General features: G+C 42.9%; 2 protein-coding genes across 6 annotated transcripts; one reads left to right on the top strand and one right to left on the bottom strand.

Annotated features, from left to right (window-relative positions):
- Positions 1-232: 232 nt before the first annotated feature.
- On the top strand, positions 233-1,190 carry sst5 (somatostatin 5). The gene is made up of 2 exons (XM_061066485.1): positions 233-355; positions 981-1,190. The coding sequence occupies exons 1-2, from the start codon at positions 233-235 to the stop codon at positions 1,188-1,190; spliced, it is 333 nt and encodes a 110-aa protein (XP_060922468.1).
- A 760-nt stretch (positions 1,191-1,950) lies between these two features.
- trip6 (thyroid hormone receptor interactor 6) lies at positions 1,951-10,158 on the bottom strand. 5 transcript variants are annotated; one of them, XM_061066408.1, is made up of 12 exons: positions 9,874-9,965; positions 9,734-9,777; positions 9,536-9,580; positions 7,383-7,614; positions 6,372-6,475; positions 6,143-6,256; positions 5,452-6,045; positions 5,184-5,280; positions 4,925-5,094; positions 4,649-4,827; positions 4,407-4,527; positions 1,951-3,929 (listed from the first exon to the last, which is right to left on the bottom strand). In XM_061066408.1, exons 4-12 carry the CDS (start codon positions 7,603-7,605, stop codon positions 3,798-3,800), a joined length of 1,734 nt encoding a protein of 577 aa, XP_060922391.1. In that variant the 5' UTR covers positions 7,606-7,614; positions 9,536-9,580; positions 9,734-9,777; positions 9,874-9,965; the 3' UTR covers positions 1,951-3,797. The 5 variants fall into 5 exon arrangements, with proteins under 5 accessions (XP_060922391.1, XP_060922389.1, XP_060922390.1 ...); XM_061066406.1 differs by lacking the exons at positions 9,734-9,777; positions 9,874-9,965 and adding an exon at positions 10,089-10,158; XM_061066407.1 differs by having other exon boundaries at positions 9,536-9,777.
- Positions 10,159-14,085: the final 3,927 nt, after the last annotated feature.

Raw genomic sequence — 14,085 nt, 5'->3', positions numbered from 1 at the left:
CACACCCTCAGCAGCGTTTCCTTCCCTCCACCAATCACATCCTTCGCTCGGCCCGGCGATGAGGAGGATGCGAGGATGACAAGACGTATTTATCAGCTCAACACTTCCTCACTCAAACACTGACGACTTTAAAACTCTTGCACCACCTCCTCGCTCATTGCTCATTGCTCAGAGGTCATATATTTTTTTATAAGAGCAGGTTTTATCTTTGGTTTGGCGTCACAAGGTGAAGATGCTCCACTCTGAGGTGCAGGTGATTCTGGTGGCTTTGCTCTCCTCTGGGCTGCTGGTCAGTGGCGCTCCACTCACGGACATGCAGACGGGAAGACCGAGAGAAGAACTCACAAACGACAAGGTAAGCCACTGGTTTATTTCACTTTAGAGCGCCACTTATGTATGGGTTGGGTGGTGTTATAGGCAGATTTGACCCTTTCACAGATATATCAGTATTCATGTTTGCTTGCAGATATTAAAACTTTTATATTACAGGATAAACAACTCATAACGACATAAAAATAAATATATATTGTTTTCTTAATTTAAGTTCTGTATATCTGGTTGTATTTGTGCAAGCTTTAATAACATTTATTTGACATAAGCATGGATATTGTTGCTCTATTTTTCTCTTCATCTATAAAGATATATATTTAGATATATATATTTTATTTTCTATTTTAAATTTTTGATATTCTATTTTATTGTTATTCTATTTTATTCTTTTTTATTCTATTTTATACTATTTTTATTTTATTTTTTTGGGTTGAAATTACTGAGCATTGCTTAAAGAGAGCCTGTGACCCAAGTATTTCATTGACAGTGACTGCTACATGTTATCTCTGTGCATTTGACAATACAAATCTTGAATCTTGAATCTTGAATGGATATATAGATATATTCTGAGATTCACTCTTCTTTTTTCGTGTGACTTGAAATTATTTTTCTTTCTTTTTCCAATCATTTGCTTTCCCGTCCTCCTTCAGGCTCTCGCTCACTTGCTACTGTTGCAGTTTGTCTCTGAGCTGATGGCGACGAGAGTAGAACAGATGCTTCCCAAGCTGGAGGACGATGAGGAGGAGGACGTGGAGACGGGAGGAAGAGTGGAGGTGATGCGGCGGCACCTTGCCCTCTCCCAAAGAGAACGCAAAGCAGGCTGCCGCAACTTCTTCTGGAAGACGTTCACCTCGTGTTAACACCAAGAGAAGAGCTGGAATCGTTTTGTGTGAAACTTTTAAGAATAGATTGATCCATGTTTGTCACTTTTGTTGTAAACACTGCAAGATGTCAAATATACAGGTTTCGGTGATTGTAAACAATAATATGGATGTATGTTTTAAAGACTGGCAGGGATGTACACAGTACATGAAATAAAATTTTCTGATTTAAAATGGAACATTTGTCAGGCTGTATACTTGGTGTGGTAAAGGGGCAATTCATGAAGTTTGAAGGATATTTAAACAAGGTGTCAAAATTAAGGCGGCAAACATGAGATTATCCTTTTTTTCCCCAAGATCAAACACCAAATACACAGAGGACTGCATTTCCAATGATGCACAACTATACCTCGTTAAAAAAGTGTTTATTTTCTATATTAGGTGAGGAAACTTTCAAAATATTAAGAATTCTAAAGACTTTGGTGGATTTGTTAATTACACGTCAGCTCCTGTGGTTCAGGAAACTGGGGATCATGGGTAATACTAATATCCATTGTACAGGAAAACCAATTACTTGCTCAGAGCCCAACCGAATGAATCCCCATGTGTGGCTGCAGAGGGCGCTGTGGCTCAAGAAAAGTTACATAGTGTTTTAACGCTAAGTTTATTGTTAAAATTCAATAAACTCGTAGAAAATTAGCCCAAGATGTAATAACCTGATAAATAATCTTGTTGCGGAATTCCACACATGACAGGTTTTGAAAGACAGCAATTGTATAAAAATTGACAAACACACAGATAAACTTGGTGACATTTTAATAATCAAATCATGTTGCTACAACCTGCGTTAGGAGAAAAATCCACCACGGGGTTCACATGCATGTAAGTGTCATTTCTACTTCAATAGTCTGTTTACTCAGACCCGGATGCCTCCTTGTCCTCGGCATGAATTCATCAGCGGACTGACGTCTGCTGCGGTACCGTGGGCTCTGATCTACAAGCTCCAATTCACAGCATTTCAGACTAGACACCCAGTGAGGATATAAAAAAAAAAAAAAAAAAAAAAATGAATGAGTTGGCATGATTACAGGTTTTTAAAATGACACCTTATCGAAATGATCACCTTAATGACAAAAAGCAGTATATACAACATGAGATAAATTAACAACTCAATACCGTTTGTAAGCGAGATCACGTTCTGTCGCACAATAAGCAGAATTCACAGTTTCAAAAAGAAAGAAAAGAGGGTCGTAATGAAACTGAATGACGTCCTTGAGGTAAGGCTGCTTTCAAATGTCTAGCCCTTTAAGTTACACATGTACAAAAAAGGACGGAAAAAAAACGGCGGTTAAACGCGATCGTGACAAACACTGAAGCGCCAAAGTCTTCGAACATGTGAGACTCGGCCAACGTGAGTGCAAGGACGAATCAAAAGAAACTTCACGTGAGGATCCTAAGATACTATTAATGTTTTTCTTTCTAGAGGGGAATTCATTACATTTAAGTCAAAAAAAGAAAAGTATGTAAAAGTATCTGTCAAGTAAATGAGTCGTTGAAATTTACGACAACTTCAGTTTGTTTACAGACTCTTCGCGTGTTTTCTGATGTTTTCGCGCCACATGTGCGTCTGACACCCTGTTTTCCTTTAGCGTTGGACTTCATTGCACCATTGTCTTCAACGTAACAGTCAAGTATCAACCAAATCAACAAATATCAAAACAGAACCAAAGCAAGATTGTGTATCGTAGACATTCAGAAACGTTATTCTGCAGGATTTAAAAAGAAAAAAAACATTTTAAGAGCTTTGAATGTTGATATCTGTTCTAGCAAATGTTGTAGTAGCGTTCAGTACAAAGTTATAGAGGAGAAAAAACCCTTGTTTTGTAACTACACATTCCGTTCGTCTACATTTCTTGTGCTACGACGCTACTCACTTCAAAGATTCACTGCACTACATGCTGCACAAACCAACCCAGGCTGTTGTGTACAGTCACAGATGCTTTGTGTGTGTTTAAGTTGCTTGCTTTGAGGCAGCTCTGCACTTCTACAAATGTACAGATCCCATAGTTTCACAGCCTTCTTCTTATTTATGTCGCTTCTCTCTCCGAAATACAAATTTTAAGGTCGTAAACTGTCATATCCCTCCATCTCCATGATCTCTATCAGTAATAACAACGTACAAGCCTCCAGATGAGCAGTACCAGAATGAATACATGTTAAGTGGAGCCCAAGCTGCCTGCAGGTCAGGCTGATGTTGTACTAATACTGAGCTGAGTGTAAAAAGCAGGGGCAGCTGTATATGAAGAAAAATACAGAAAATGTGGTAGGATATTTGAGTGATGGGAAAAAGCAAAATGGTTGCTCTGTCGTCCCTTGGATCGGTAACGCCGAGTCTGAAAATGTCTTTCTGTGAATGTAATGGCAGCAGCAGACCACCAGAGGGCGCTGCAGCAATGTCTGCCAATTCACCAACAGAGCAACCACATATAAAAAAGAAAAATGTAAAAAAAGAAACAAGAACGATTAATATCACAGAACAAAGCAGGGGGTGAATCCTGTCTGTGATATCGATCGTGTGTACACCACGTGGACTGTCAGTGGGTTTGTAACAGAGGGGCTGCAGGTTGGGAGGAGAAGGGAGCTCTGTTAGCAGTCAGTGGAGATTTTGGCCGAGAGGTCCTGGATGCGGCGAGCGCTGCAGCTCTTGCACAAGATGTGGCCGTCCAGCGGGTAACAGCCGCGGCCCTCCCCTTCGGACGACAGCAGGAGACCGCATTCCTGTTCAACACAGACACTCCAGTCATTTCACAGGGACTCGGACGGTCAATATTTGCACACTGCGAGTGAATTCAACTGTAGACGATGTGATAATTTATGGAAATTTAATCCGACATTTTCCAGGCAACTAAGGAATCGTTGAATACATTATTTACGAGTCCCTAGAACCATTCAGTTTAAAAGAGCTACAGAGAAACGTTAACTTCAAAGTGTCATCGTTCAATTGAAGCTCTAACTGTGATTAGTCCGTTAATAATGACCAATGAAATGTGAGCATATTTGCTAAATTAACTGTGCAATGGACTGAGCCACCAAACACTGAGGTCACAGTGACGGACTCATTTTTTTAGACTTGTTTTACCTACGTTTAAAAACCAAAAGGAACCAGCGTCGACTCAAATTAAACTCTCAGACTTATTTCATACGTTTAAAAACACTAGCTCCTGGCGATTCTGGCATTTTCCGAAGTTGACTCACCTCGCAGACGTAACAGTTGACGTGGAAGCTCCGATCCAGAGCCACTATCCTGACCGTCTCCTCCTGGCCCGGTTCAGGCATGATGGGCCCGCCACACACCGAGCAACGCGGAGCATACTTTCTGCAACAACCATCAAATTCGCACTAAGTGAAAATCTATGATACTTTGCTTTACTTCCAAGAAACGATAAACCAGGCATATTTAGCAATATTCAGCTTGGCGTGTGTGAAGGTGTTGGTACCTGTGGAAGTCGTCTATGCAGTGAATCTGGGACGTGGCGTCCACGGTGAAGGGCACGCCGTCCAAGCAGCAGTTACACACCACACATGTGAAACAGCGAGGGTGGTAGGCTTTCCCCATGGCGCGCAGGATCCGGTCCAGGATGGGCTTGGAGCACTTTGAACAGCGCTCTAGTGTACTCTGAACACAAACAGGGAAATGGTAAAAAGAAAGTACAGCAACAATCCCAATTCACCAGGAAATATTTAAATATAAATCCTCAAAACAATGAACTCACAATGTAACAACTCTCGCAGTAACTCCTCTTGTCCAGGGCGTAGAAGGGTTGCCCCCGGAGACGGGCGTGGCAGGTGATGCACGTGAAGCACTCCACGTGAAACACCTGCTCCATGGCGATGCAGCCGCTGCCGTCCCCGACCACGTTGTCCCCACAGCGGGCACAGCGGCCTGAAAGGATCAAACACAAACCGGTTTTGTTTTATTTGAACCGCTTTTCTAATGTCATAAGTCGTTAATGGGACAAGACGGGACTGTACCAAAATAGTCCTCTGCAGGGGGGTGGTTCATATCATAGACCAACTTCTTGGTGAGTCGGTCCAGCTCCTCCTCCGGCCGGGTTGTTGGTAAACCCTGCTGAAAAGAGAGAATTCATACAATTACGTGAAGTATATAACTGGAAAACCAAAAACGGACTTTCAAGACATCACAAGTGCTGAAAGATTATAAACTTTTAACTGTGTTATTATCTTAGTAGAACAGTTACAGACTCTAAGTCATGATGCAGATACAGATTCTTGCTCTTACCTTGCCGGACTGATAAGCAGGATTCTGTGCAGCTCCGGCCCCCGTCTGATTATTCTCCATCCCTCTCTTAGTCATCGGAGCCTGGTTGACTCTTCCTCCAGACCCCGGGCCACCCCCCTTGTACCCCGGGTCAGAGTGCAAATCTTGACCTTGTGAACCCGGGTGCGGCGGGTACCAGCCCTGGGGACCTGCCTGAGTCTGGTGTTGGGGGCGTGACACGTGCTGGCGAGGCGGGGGCGGAGTGTAGGCCTGCTCAGCCTGCCTGCCCGTCTGCGAGTAGGTGACGGGCTGCGCTGTCTTGACCTGGACGCTGAACCTGGGCCCGCTCGGGGTGGAGGAGGTGGTGTAGGAGGCTGGTACGGGCTGGGGGTAGGGTTTAGGTGATGGGGAGGGGGAGTAGTAGTCCTGCTGGTGGGAGGTGGAGTACTGGGGTGTGTGGTGCTCGTTGGGGTAGGGCGGTGCGGGGTGGTATTGACTGTGGGTGTGAGGGGGGTACCCCATGGATGGCCGACTCTGAGGAGGGGCTACACTCTGGTGTGCAGGCTTGTAGTGATCCCCTGAGAGGTATTTGTTGTAAGGCACGTTGTCGTACAGCTGTGGAGAGATGGAGAGATAATAAAATGAAATAATGATGACAAAAACAACGACGCAAATATTATCTCAACCACGCGCACACAGAGTATTTTCCTACTTGTGTGTTGGGGTCCTGCGGGTGACTGTCCAGATCAGCGAGCATACTGGTCAGGGAGTCGATATCGGCATCTATTTTAGAGTGATAGCCCACCGGCTTTTCAGATCCACGGTGCTTACATCGGAATAAAATGAGAAAAACATTACTACACAATAACCGTGATCAGGTTTTACTGCATGATATCGAGACTACTTTTCCAGTGGAGATCCAGGTTTGAGTATGTACCCACCATCAGCTCGTAGCTTTCCATGTGAGGGCCCCAGTGGCGATCTTCCTTGGGAGCGTGGGGAGGAGAGTAATAGTGATCGCTAGATGGATGATGAATGGGTCCACCTTTAGATTAAAGAACAGACATCGCAAAACTATTCATCTTTGAGTCTTAATTGATTAGTAGTTGGCAGAAAATGGACATTTTCAAGTTTTACCGTTACACCTTAAAGATTCACACAGCACGATTACAAGATTAATAGATTAATAATGTCTTACCAAATTCAAGGAAATATGGGACACCTTCATGCAATTTTTGGAAAGCAGCCAAGTGGAAATTAATGAGCGAAACAGAATAAAATAGCAGCACCTAATAGGATGAATATTAATTGTAACTAACTAATATTATGAATAAGAGAACGTTATTTTATCTAGGCTTTTGATTTGATTGATTGGAATTTTATTTTATTTATGTGTATTTGTATAATTATGTCTTTATTTACTTCCATTTATTCTTATATTTTTATATATGTATTTTTTTTGTATTATTTTATTTAATCTTATTTAAGTTATTTAATTTCTGCCTCCTTTTCTTTACCCTGAGTGTTTGATTGTGGGTTGGGGGTGTTGATAAACGTTTGTATGTTTATAAATGTTTGAATGTATGTTTCTTATATGTAAAACTCAATAAATATATTGTTAAAAAAAATAAAATTATAATGCCTTACTGTGAAGTTCCCACTTAGTGATGTCAGATAAATATCAGCAGGCAGAGATAGAGTTACTGATGACGCTGCCACGAGGAAGGAGGTTTCACAGAACAAGTTATCTCTTCCCCAAAATGTCCATAAATAACCACATTTGAGGCAGTGATGAGGAACTGTGTGTGCAGCGAGAACAAATGAATGGAAATATGAATCTGAAGTGTAATAATTCAAAATTACTTCCTGTGTAGCTGTATCACAAAAGGTTTTTCTTAAGCGTTTAAACCCCAATCACCAACTCCAGTGTGTGACTTGTGTTATTGTCTTACCTGTGGGTCCAGTGGCCATGTACCTGTTGACCATTTCCCCTCCTCCTCCTCCTCCCCCTCCTCCTCCATTCTGGTCATAGGCACCATATTTGGGCCGGAACTCGGACACGCTCTTCTTGTTGGGGGCTCGGTAGATTGCGGACCCGGCCGAGTGGGACATCTGTGGGACGGCTCGCTCTGGGCTGTCCAGAGTCCTCGGTGGAAGCCAGGTGGGACCGGACATGGCACGTGTCTGAGATCAGAATGAGGAAAGTACATGCACCTTTATTTTGTTGAATAACTGCTGCACGCATTTCATTTGCATCAGTACGATGGCATCATGAATGCAAACTAATACAATGTTGCTTTTGCTTTGCTGAAGGTTAGAGTGCATACTTAAGTTTTTAGCCATGAGTTGCATGAACAGAGCTGCAGCTGTAGTGTGTTTTTATGTCATAAGTAACCAATGGTAACTACAGGATGCTCCAGATTTAGTTTCCTATGGCAACGAGGACACACACACACACACATACACGGAACAATAGGTTTCTAGTTGAGGCGCAGGAAGAGAGCAGCCACACTGAAATACATGGGGATTTCCAGCAGTTCAGACATTGCTCACAAAAAAAAAGTGTGAGTGTGTTTTTTGTGCGCTTCGAGACACACACAAAACAAAAAAATATATATATATCCAGCTCACATGTCGTACACACTCATACAGATACACAAACAGGTGCAAATTTGTTGCGATCCTCCACAATGGTTATTGTCTGCGGGTGTTTACACACCAGTATCACCGATTTCCAAACAGAGCGGACACACAAACAAGGCAGGAAATGTTGTGCAATGATGTGCGTCCGTGTTCATGTGGACACCTGGCTCATAACAATATATGATGTATTCTCTGTGGGATAAATAACAACACTGGGAGCACACAGCTGAGCTGACAAGGAGCTGACTGCGGGACAGTGGTGTGAGTGAAGGAAACAAAAAGAAGGAAAGAGAATGAATCTAATGTTGATCATTGATTTGTAAATTGTTGTACTTTGTACTTGTACCAAAATGGAATGGGTTCTTCCCTGACCCACATCGAATCCTTCCACAAAGTAGTAATCTGTCCCGTTGTTTTTGTGTATCTCTGCTAACTATCAAACAAAATGCAGATGAAAATATAACCCTTGGCGATGGAAGACATTTGAACACATCCCTTTGTGCTCTGGGAATCTCTGATGGGACTTAAGTACGAATGATTGACTCACGTTTTACTGTGATTAACGTTGGTGCACGAAGCAGATCAGGCTTACGCACAAACTAATCCACGGTGTGATTGACACAGTTCCACAAAACACAGACACAAGCACATCTGGGCTGTCCAGAGCGGAGAAGTGAATCTCCCACTCAGACTGATTGTGTGTGGCCGTTATAAATCCCTGTCGGTAAGAGGATTATAATGACGGATGATGCAGCCGTACAATAATGCAAACACAGGATTTAAGCCTTTTGATCTGATTCTTCCTTCTTTTATTACTTCTGGTCGTGAGATTGTTGCAGGTACGATTAAACCCTGACACTGTGGTCATGTGGAGGACAAGAGGGACCACCGACCACCTCCACTGTCCACCTGATGCCCGGCGGTCTGAATCCGGATGAGATCAAATCCGAGGATGGATGAGGCTCGGAAATTAATCTCAATGTTAAAGGAAAAGTGGGATGTACACAAAGCTGGAGTGTGTTTATTGGCTTCTTGTGCTGAAACTCAGGGGATGTCACAGTTGATGACAGTGGACAGGACATCCGGTGTTTGCTTTTTTTAAATTTCAAAGTAAAATATCTCTAACTCAGGCTTGTCAAAAATACGGACAAAACAATGGAGAATCAACGCAGTGACGCTTAAATACGTTGAATCTAAAGTTAGCTCGACGGAGGGTATCCTCCATTGTTGGTATTCACAGATTTTACACAGCTTCTATTTTATTTTGAAGGCGAAAGTCCAGAGCTAGCTTAGCACGTTGACACCGTGTAGCTTGCCGTGGCTAGGTGTGCTAGCTAACACGGTTAAAACAGCAAAAACGCCCCCCACGAGTTAAAGCAAAATGTAATAAATTAAATAAATGAACAATAAAACGTGAACACCAGTGCTAATGAAGACTAGCATCCCGTTAGCATGTCCCTACCTTCTCCAGCAGCTTCACAGGGGCTCCTCTTCACTTCGGTCTCATCTGCAACATCAACAACAAGGCGACATTAAACAACAACAACAACAATATTAAACATTACAAGATTTGTTTCCAATGGTCAAGTTTCTTCCGTTCATCGGGATCAACGTCGTGTTCGAGCCGAATCTGTCACCGTGTGTGAAACCAGCCACTTACATGATGGAACGACACATTAATGGAGGACGATCCGCCAGGGTTCCCTTTAACGAGAGGCTTGTTTACTTGTTTACTTGTTTGTTAGCACGATTAGCGGCTAGTTAACTTTAATACAAGAGCTTGTTTACTGGCTTGTTTACCCGGTTGTTAGCCTGGTGTGGAACTCGTGCCTTGCCTCCCGGCTAGCGACCCACCGAGGAGGAGGAGGAAGTTAACCCGACAACCAGCACCCGATCCCGGCCAGAGAAAACACACCCTGCCCCACCCCCCCCCTAACCCGGTCCAACCGCCCGCCGGTCGGAGGAAGTTGTCCCGGGAAAACTTTTCTTTTTTAACCCGGGTGTCGTTAACCTACTTTGTCACGGATCCCGAGGCCTTCAGCAGAAAGCGGCAGCTCCGCATTCCCGACGTGTGACGTAGCTGCTGTGTGTGTGTGTGTGTGTGTGTGTGTGTGTGTGTGTGTGTGTGTGTGTGTGTGTGTGTGTGTGTGTGTGTGTGTGTGTGTGTGTGTGTGTGTGTGTGTGTGTGTGTGTGTGTGTGTGTGTGTGTGTGTGTGTGTGTAGGGGGAGACAGAGAGGTGGGTGGTCTGTCACACACAGTTTTCAAAATAGAAATACAAGAGTCAGCTGTATGTAAATACGACCCCACTGTATTTCTATGGGGTGATGCATGAATTAAATGTAATAATTGTATTAACAGTGTTTATATATATACACACATATTAATAAACTGTATACTAATATATCAATTTGTACAGTAAAATTATTTTTATTTTTTTACATTTCACAATTTTACAAGTTGCCGTTCAAAATGTAACTATGTAGTCAATTTAAATAAACTCTAAACTAAATAAACAGGTGAAAACTAAAAAATAATAAACTCTCTTGCAGAAGGTTTTTCAAGTTTCAATTTAAAAATAAACTATGTACGAAAATTAAATAAATGTGAACAAAAACGAATCCCAATCTGCTCCTTAAGTAAATATTTGAATCATAATCAACATGATGGTGTTTTATATTTTTCAGATTGGCTCCCTGCTGTCAAAGTTTGCTTTATGTTTATTGTTTTGATATTTAAGGTTGTTTTATTTTGGGATTTGATTGTAAATATATTAGCTCTACTTTGAGTTTTTCCTCTATATGGGTTTCCTTGTTGTACCTTGTTGTTTACCACTCCATAAGCCGCAGTGGTATATGAAGTTCAAGTGCTGGCTTATTATTATTTTGCAGTTAATGAGATTTGGGTCAACTGTCCCTCTCTTATCCCCCCCACCCAATTAACTCAACTCTCGCCCACTGCTCCCCCCAAGGCACATCTCCAAAAAGCAAAGGTTTCATAACCATCACTTATCTTTTTATTTCTTGCCTTATCTCTGCCGGTGAGTGAACAAACAACCCGGGCTGCTCCCTGGGATATCCCGGCTTCCTCTTCCTTCCAGAAGCTGTGTGCCGTTTGCCCATATATGTCCAGAGTGCCCTGCGGTGGCAGGAAGAGGGAGTTGAGGCAGATCTGTTATTGTTGCAGGAGCACATCAACACTTTGGCACCAACGGGAGGATTGGAAGTCAAAGCATGGCCTCAGTCCACATCATTATCAGATGAACAATGTGGTTCTAGGCAGGCAACCAGGAACCAACAAAACCAGGGGGAATCCCTGTCTTTGTTCTGCGTGACAGGCAGTGACAGCAGTGAAATATGTTCATCATCGTGATATTTAACTAAATTGACTTTGCTCTGGACTTCAGGAGTCTACTGAGGGTTTGTATTTATCACCAAACGGGGCCAGAGGGTCGAGACGGGCGCTGACAGACGAGATGAGATGCAGGAAGTCACTATGAGCATTGCCCAGCCTTGCCAACGGGATAGGCTCAATGGTTTTCCGCCCATTGGTGAACCTGTTTAGTAATGTTCTCACTTTTCCTCAACCCGCCCCCCCCCCCCTTCATCCGTTCTTCTCACAATGCCTGGAAGTAGCCGAGACCTACATCTCCCTCTCTGTTTTCTTAATTGTTGTTTTCCTTTATGCTTTTTTCTTTTTTTTTTGACTTTTAACAAAGCGCACAATAGATCCAACCTCCATCCGACAAATCAAAGCAGAAAGACACACACACGAGCTCCTCACCGATTGCAAACACTTCCGATTCACGTTTACACAGGATTTATATCAAAATACACTCATGTAGTTGGATATTTATATTTTATTCTATTTTGTTCTATATTGTTGTTTTTATATTGTTGTTTTATGTTCAGTGCACCAATGACACCAAGGCAATTTCCTATATGTGCAAACATACTTGGCAGATAAAAGAATTCTGATTCTGATTCTGAAATCCCAAGAGTTTACTGGCTGTTGTTTCCGTTTTTCTGTCGTAAGTCAAAACAAAATTGTGAATTTGGGCTATTCAAATTAAATTTGATTGATTAAATGCACGAGTATTACTGTAGGTGCTGTTCTCCACAATACACTTGACACCTATGCTTTTTTCTTTTTTTTTTACTTTTAACAAAGCGCACAATAGATCCAACCTCCATCCAAACAAATCAAAGCAGAAAGACACACACACGAGCTCCTCACCGCTTGCAAACACTTCCGATTCATTTTACACAGGATTTGACTGACATTCTGTCTAATGACTGTCTCTGTATATACTGCCATTCCATACGTGTTCATGCCGTGCCCATAAATCTGTTACTGTATATATTTTATTCTATTTTGTGCTATATTGTTGTTTTTATATTGTTGTTTTTATATTGTTGTTTTATGTTCAGTGCACCAATGACACCAAGGCAATTTCCTGTATGTACTTGGCAAATAAAATAATTCTAATTCTGATTCTGAAATCCCGAGAGTTTACTGGCTGTTGTTTCTGTTTTTCTGTCTTTTGTCGAAACAAAATTGTGAATTTGGGTGATTCAAATCAAATTTGATTGATTAAATGCACAAGTATAACTGTAGGTGCCGTTCTCCACAATACACTTAACACCTAAAATATGTAAAATGTAAATTACTATAGTTTGTTAAGGAGCCAAAGCTCTGCGTATTTATTTCTTTCCATGGAGGAAAATCCTTGCAGATACAAGGAGAACAGTGAGAGTGCTAACCACTTTACCACTCTGCCGGTTCCCTGCAAACTGTAACACTATTATACATTGTAGTGGGAGTTGCAGCTGGAAATCAAACAAGGATATGTTTCCCTGTTTGCTTTCCCACTGTAGCTGCAGCACTTAATCAATCGCTGTGTGCACGCTTATCTGACGATTCCAATTCTGACGAGGTCCTGTGAAATACTTTGATGCGAAGGAAAACAGTTCACAGTTCATTTCTGTGAACCCAGAGGCTGCAGTCCGTCCGGATGAGGTAACTTTCCACTTGTTTTTGTAGTTATTGGTGACCTCTGACACCCCCCACCCCCCCATCTCCATTTCTCCTCCCTTGTCTTCTGCTCACTTTATTGTTGACGGATGTCCTGCGCAGGCGTTTTCATTCATGTCTCTGAGCAGCCTTGCAGGATGCCTACATTAGTGTGTGTGTGTGTGTGTGTGTGTGGTGTGTGTGTGTGTGTGTGGTGTGTGGTGGTTGTAGGGGGGGGGATTGAAGCGCAGTTCCTGTACATCTGTCGGTCGCAGCTCTCCCGGCCGGGGCGTGGTTAAAGGTTGTTTTTCAGCACCAGGAGAAGGTGTCTCCCGTCCACAACGATCGATTTTTGTCTCGCTTCCTTCCTCCTCATCCTCATAACACAACGCCTCTGCTCTCAGGCAGCAGGCCAGAAGCTTCCGGACACTGTTGTGGAGAACTGTATTATCCCCATTTACCTGCAGTCAACTCAGCAGTGACCCAGTTCCTATTTGAAAACGACTTGCTTGTTATATTCAAGAAATACCCTTGCAGGTGAAATACTAAATCATGCACCAACATCTCAGGAACTTGTGATAATCATTTAAAAAGTTGCTTGATGAGACAGAATCTCAATGATGAGGGCATCGCTTGTTTACGCTGCAACGACTTCCAGCTTCCTGTCAGTCAGTTTCCTGTGAACCTGGAGAGGGGTGAAGGGTAGGAAAGCGTTGGTGGGGGAAGCCTGGCGGTCCCTGGCTTACCCCTGGATAGCCCGGCACGTACTGCAGCCCCCCGAGGGGTCCTTGTATATATTTTCTCAGCGTGGCACACAAACACACTTTGCTTTCCTGCCATTACTTTGCTCAGAGCTATGGGGGTTTAGACAAACTAATAGCCCACTAAAAATACTCTGAGCCTGGGCCGGGGCCTTTTTCCTGCGCTGCTTCCATGTGTGCGCGTGGGCCATTGAGGAAGGAAGACACCAGCAGCCCTGCTTGTACGGGGGCTTCCTGCGC

The sequence above is a fragment of the Limanda limanda genome, chromosome 22 (assembly GCF_963576545.1).
Source record: "Limanda limanda chromosome 22, fLimLim1.1, whole genome shotgun sequence".
NCBI classification, from domain to species: domain Eukaryota; kingdom Metazoa; phylum Chordata; class Actinopteri; order Pleuronectiformes; family Pleuronectidae; genus Limanda; species Limanda limanda.
The sequence above is the reverse complement of the archived record's forward strand: the minus strand, read 5'-3'. Positions and strand labels throughout refer to the sequence as shown.

Coding starts and splice junctions, on each gene's coding strand:
- trip6 (XM_061066406.1), bottom strand. CDS start 7,605: ATGTCCGGTCCCACCTGGCTTCCACCGAGGACTCTGGACAGCCCAGAG. Junction 6,046..6,142: donor CGCAGGACCCCAACACACAA/GTAGGAAAATAC, acceptor ATCTCTCCACAG/CTGTACGACAACGTGCCTTA. Junction 4,828..4,924: donor ACTGCGAGAGTTGTTACATT/GTGAGTTCATTG, acceptor GTTTGTGTTCAG/AGTACACTAGAGCGCTGTTC.
- sst5 (XM_061066485.1), top strand. CDS start 233: ATGCTCCACTCTGAGGTGCAGGTGATTCTGGTGGCTTTGCTCTCCTCT. Junction 356..980: donor AAGAACTCACAAACGACAAG/GTAAGCCACTGG, acceptor GTCCTCCTTCAG/GCTCTCGCTCACTTGCTACT.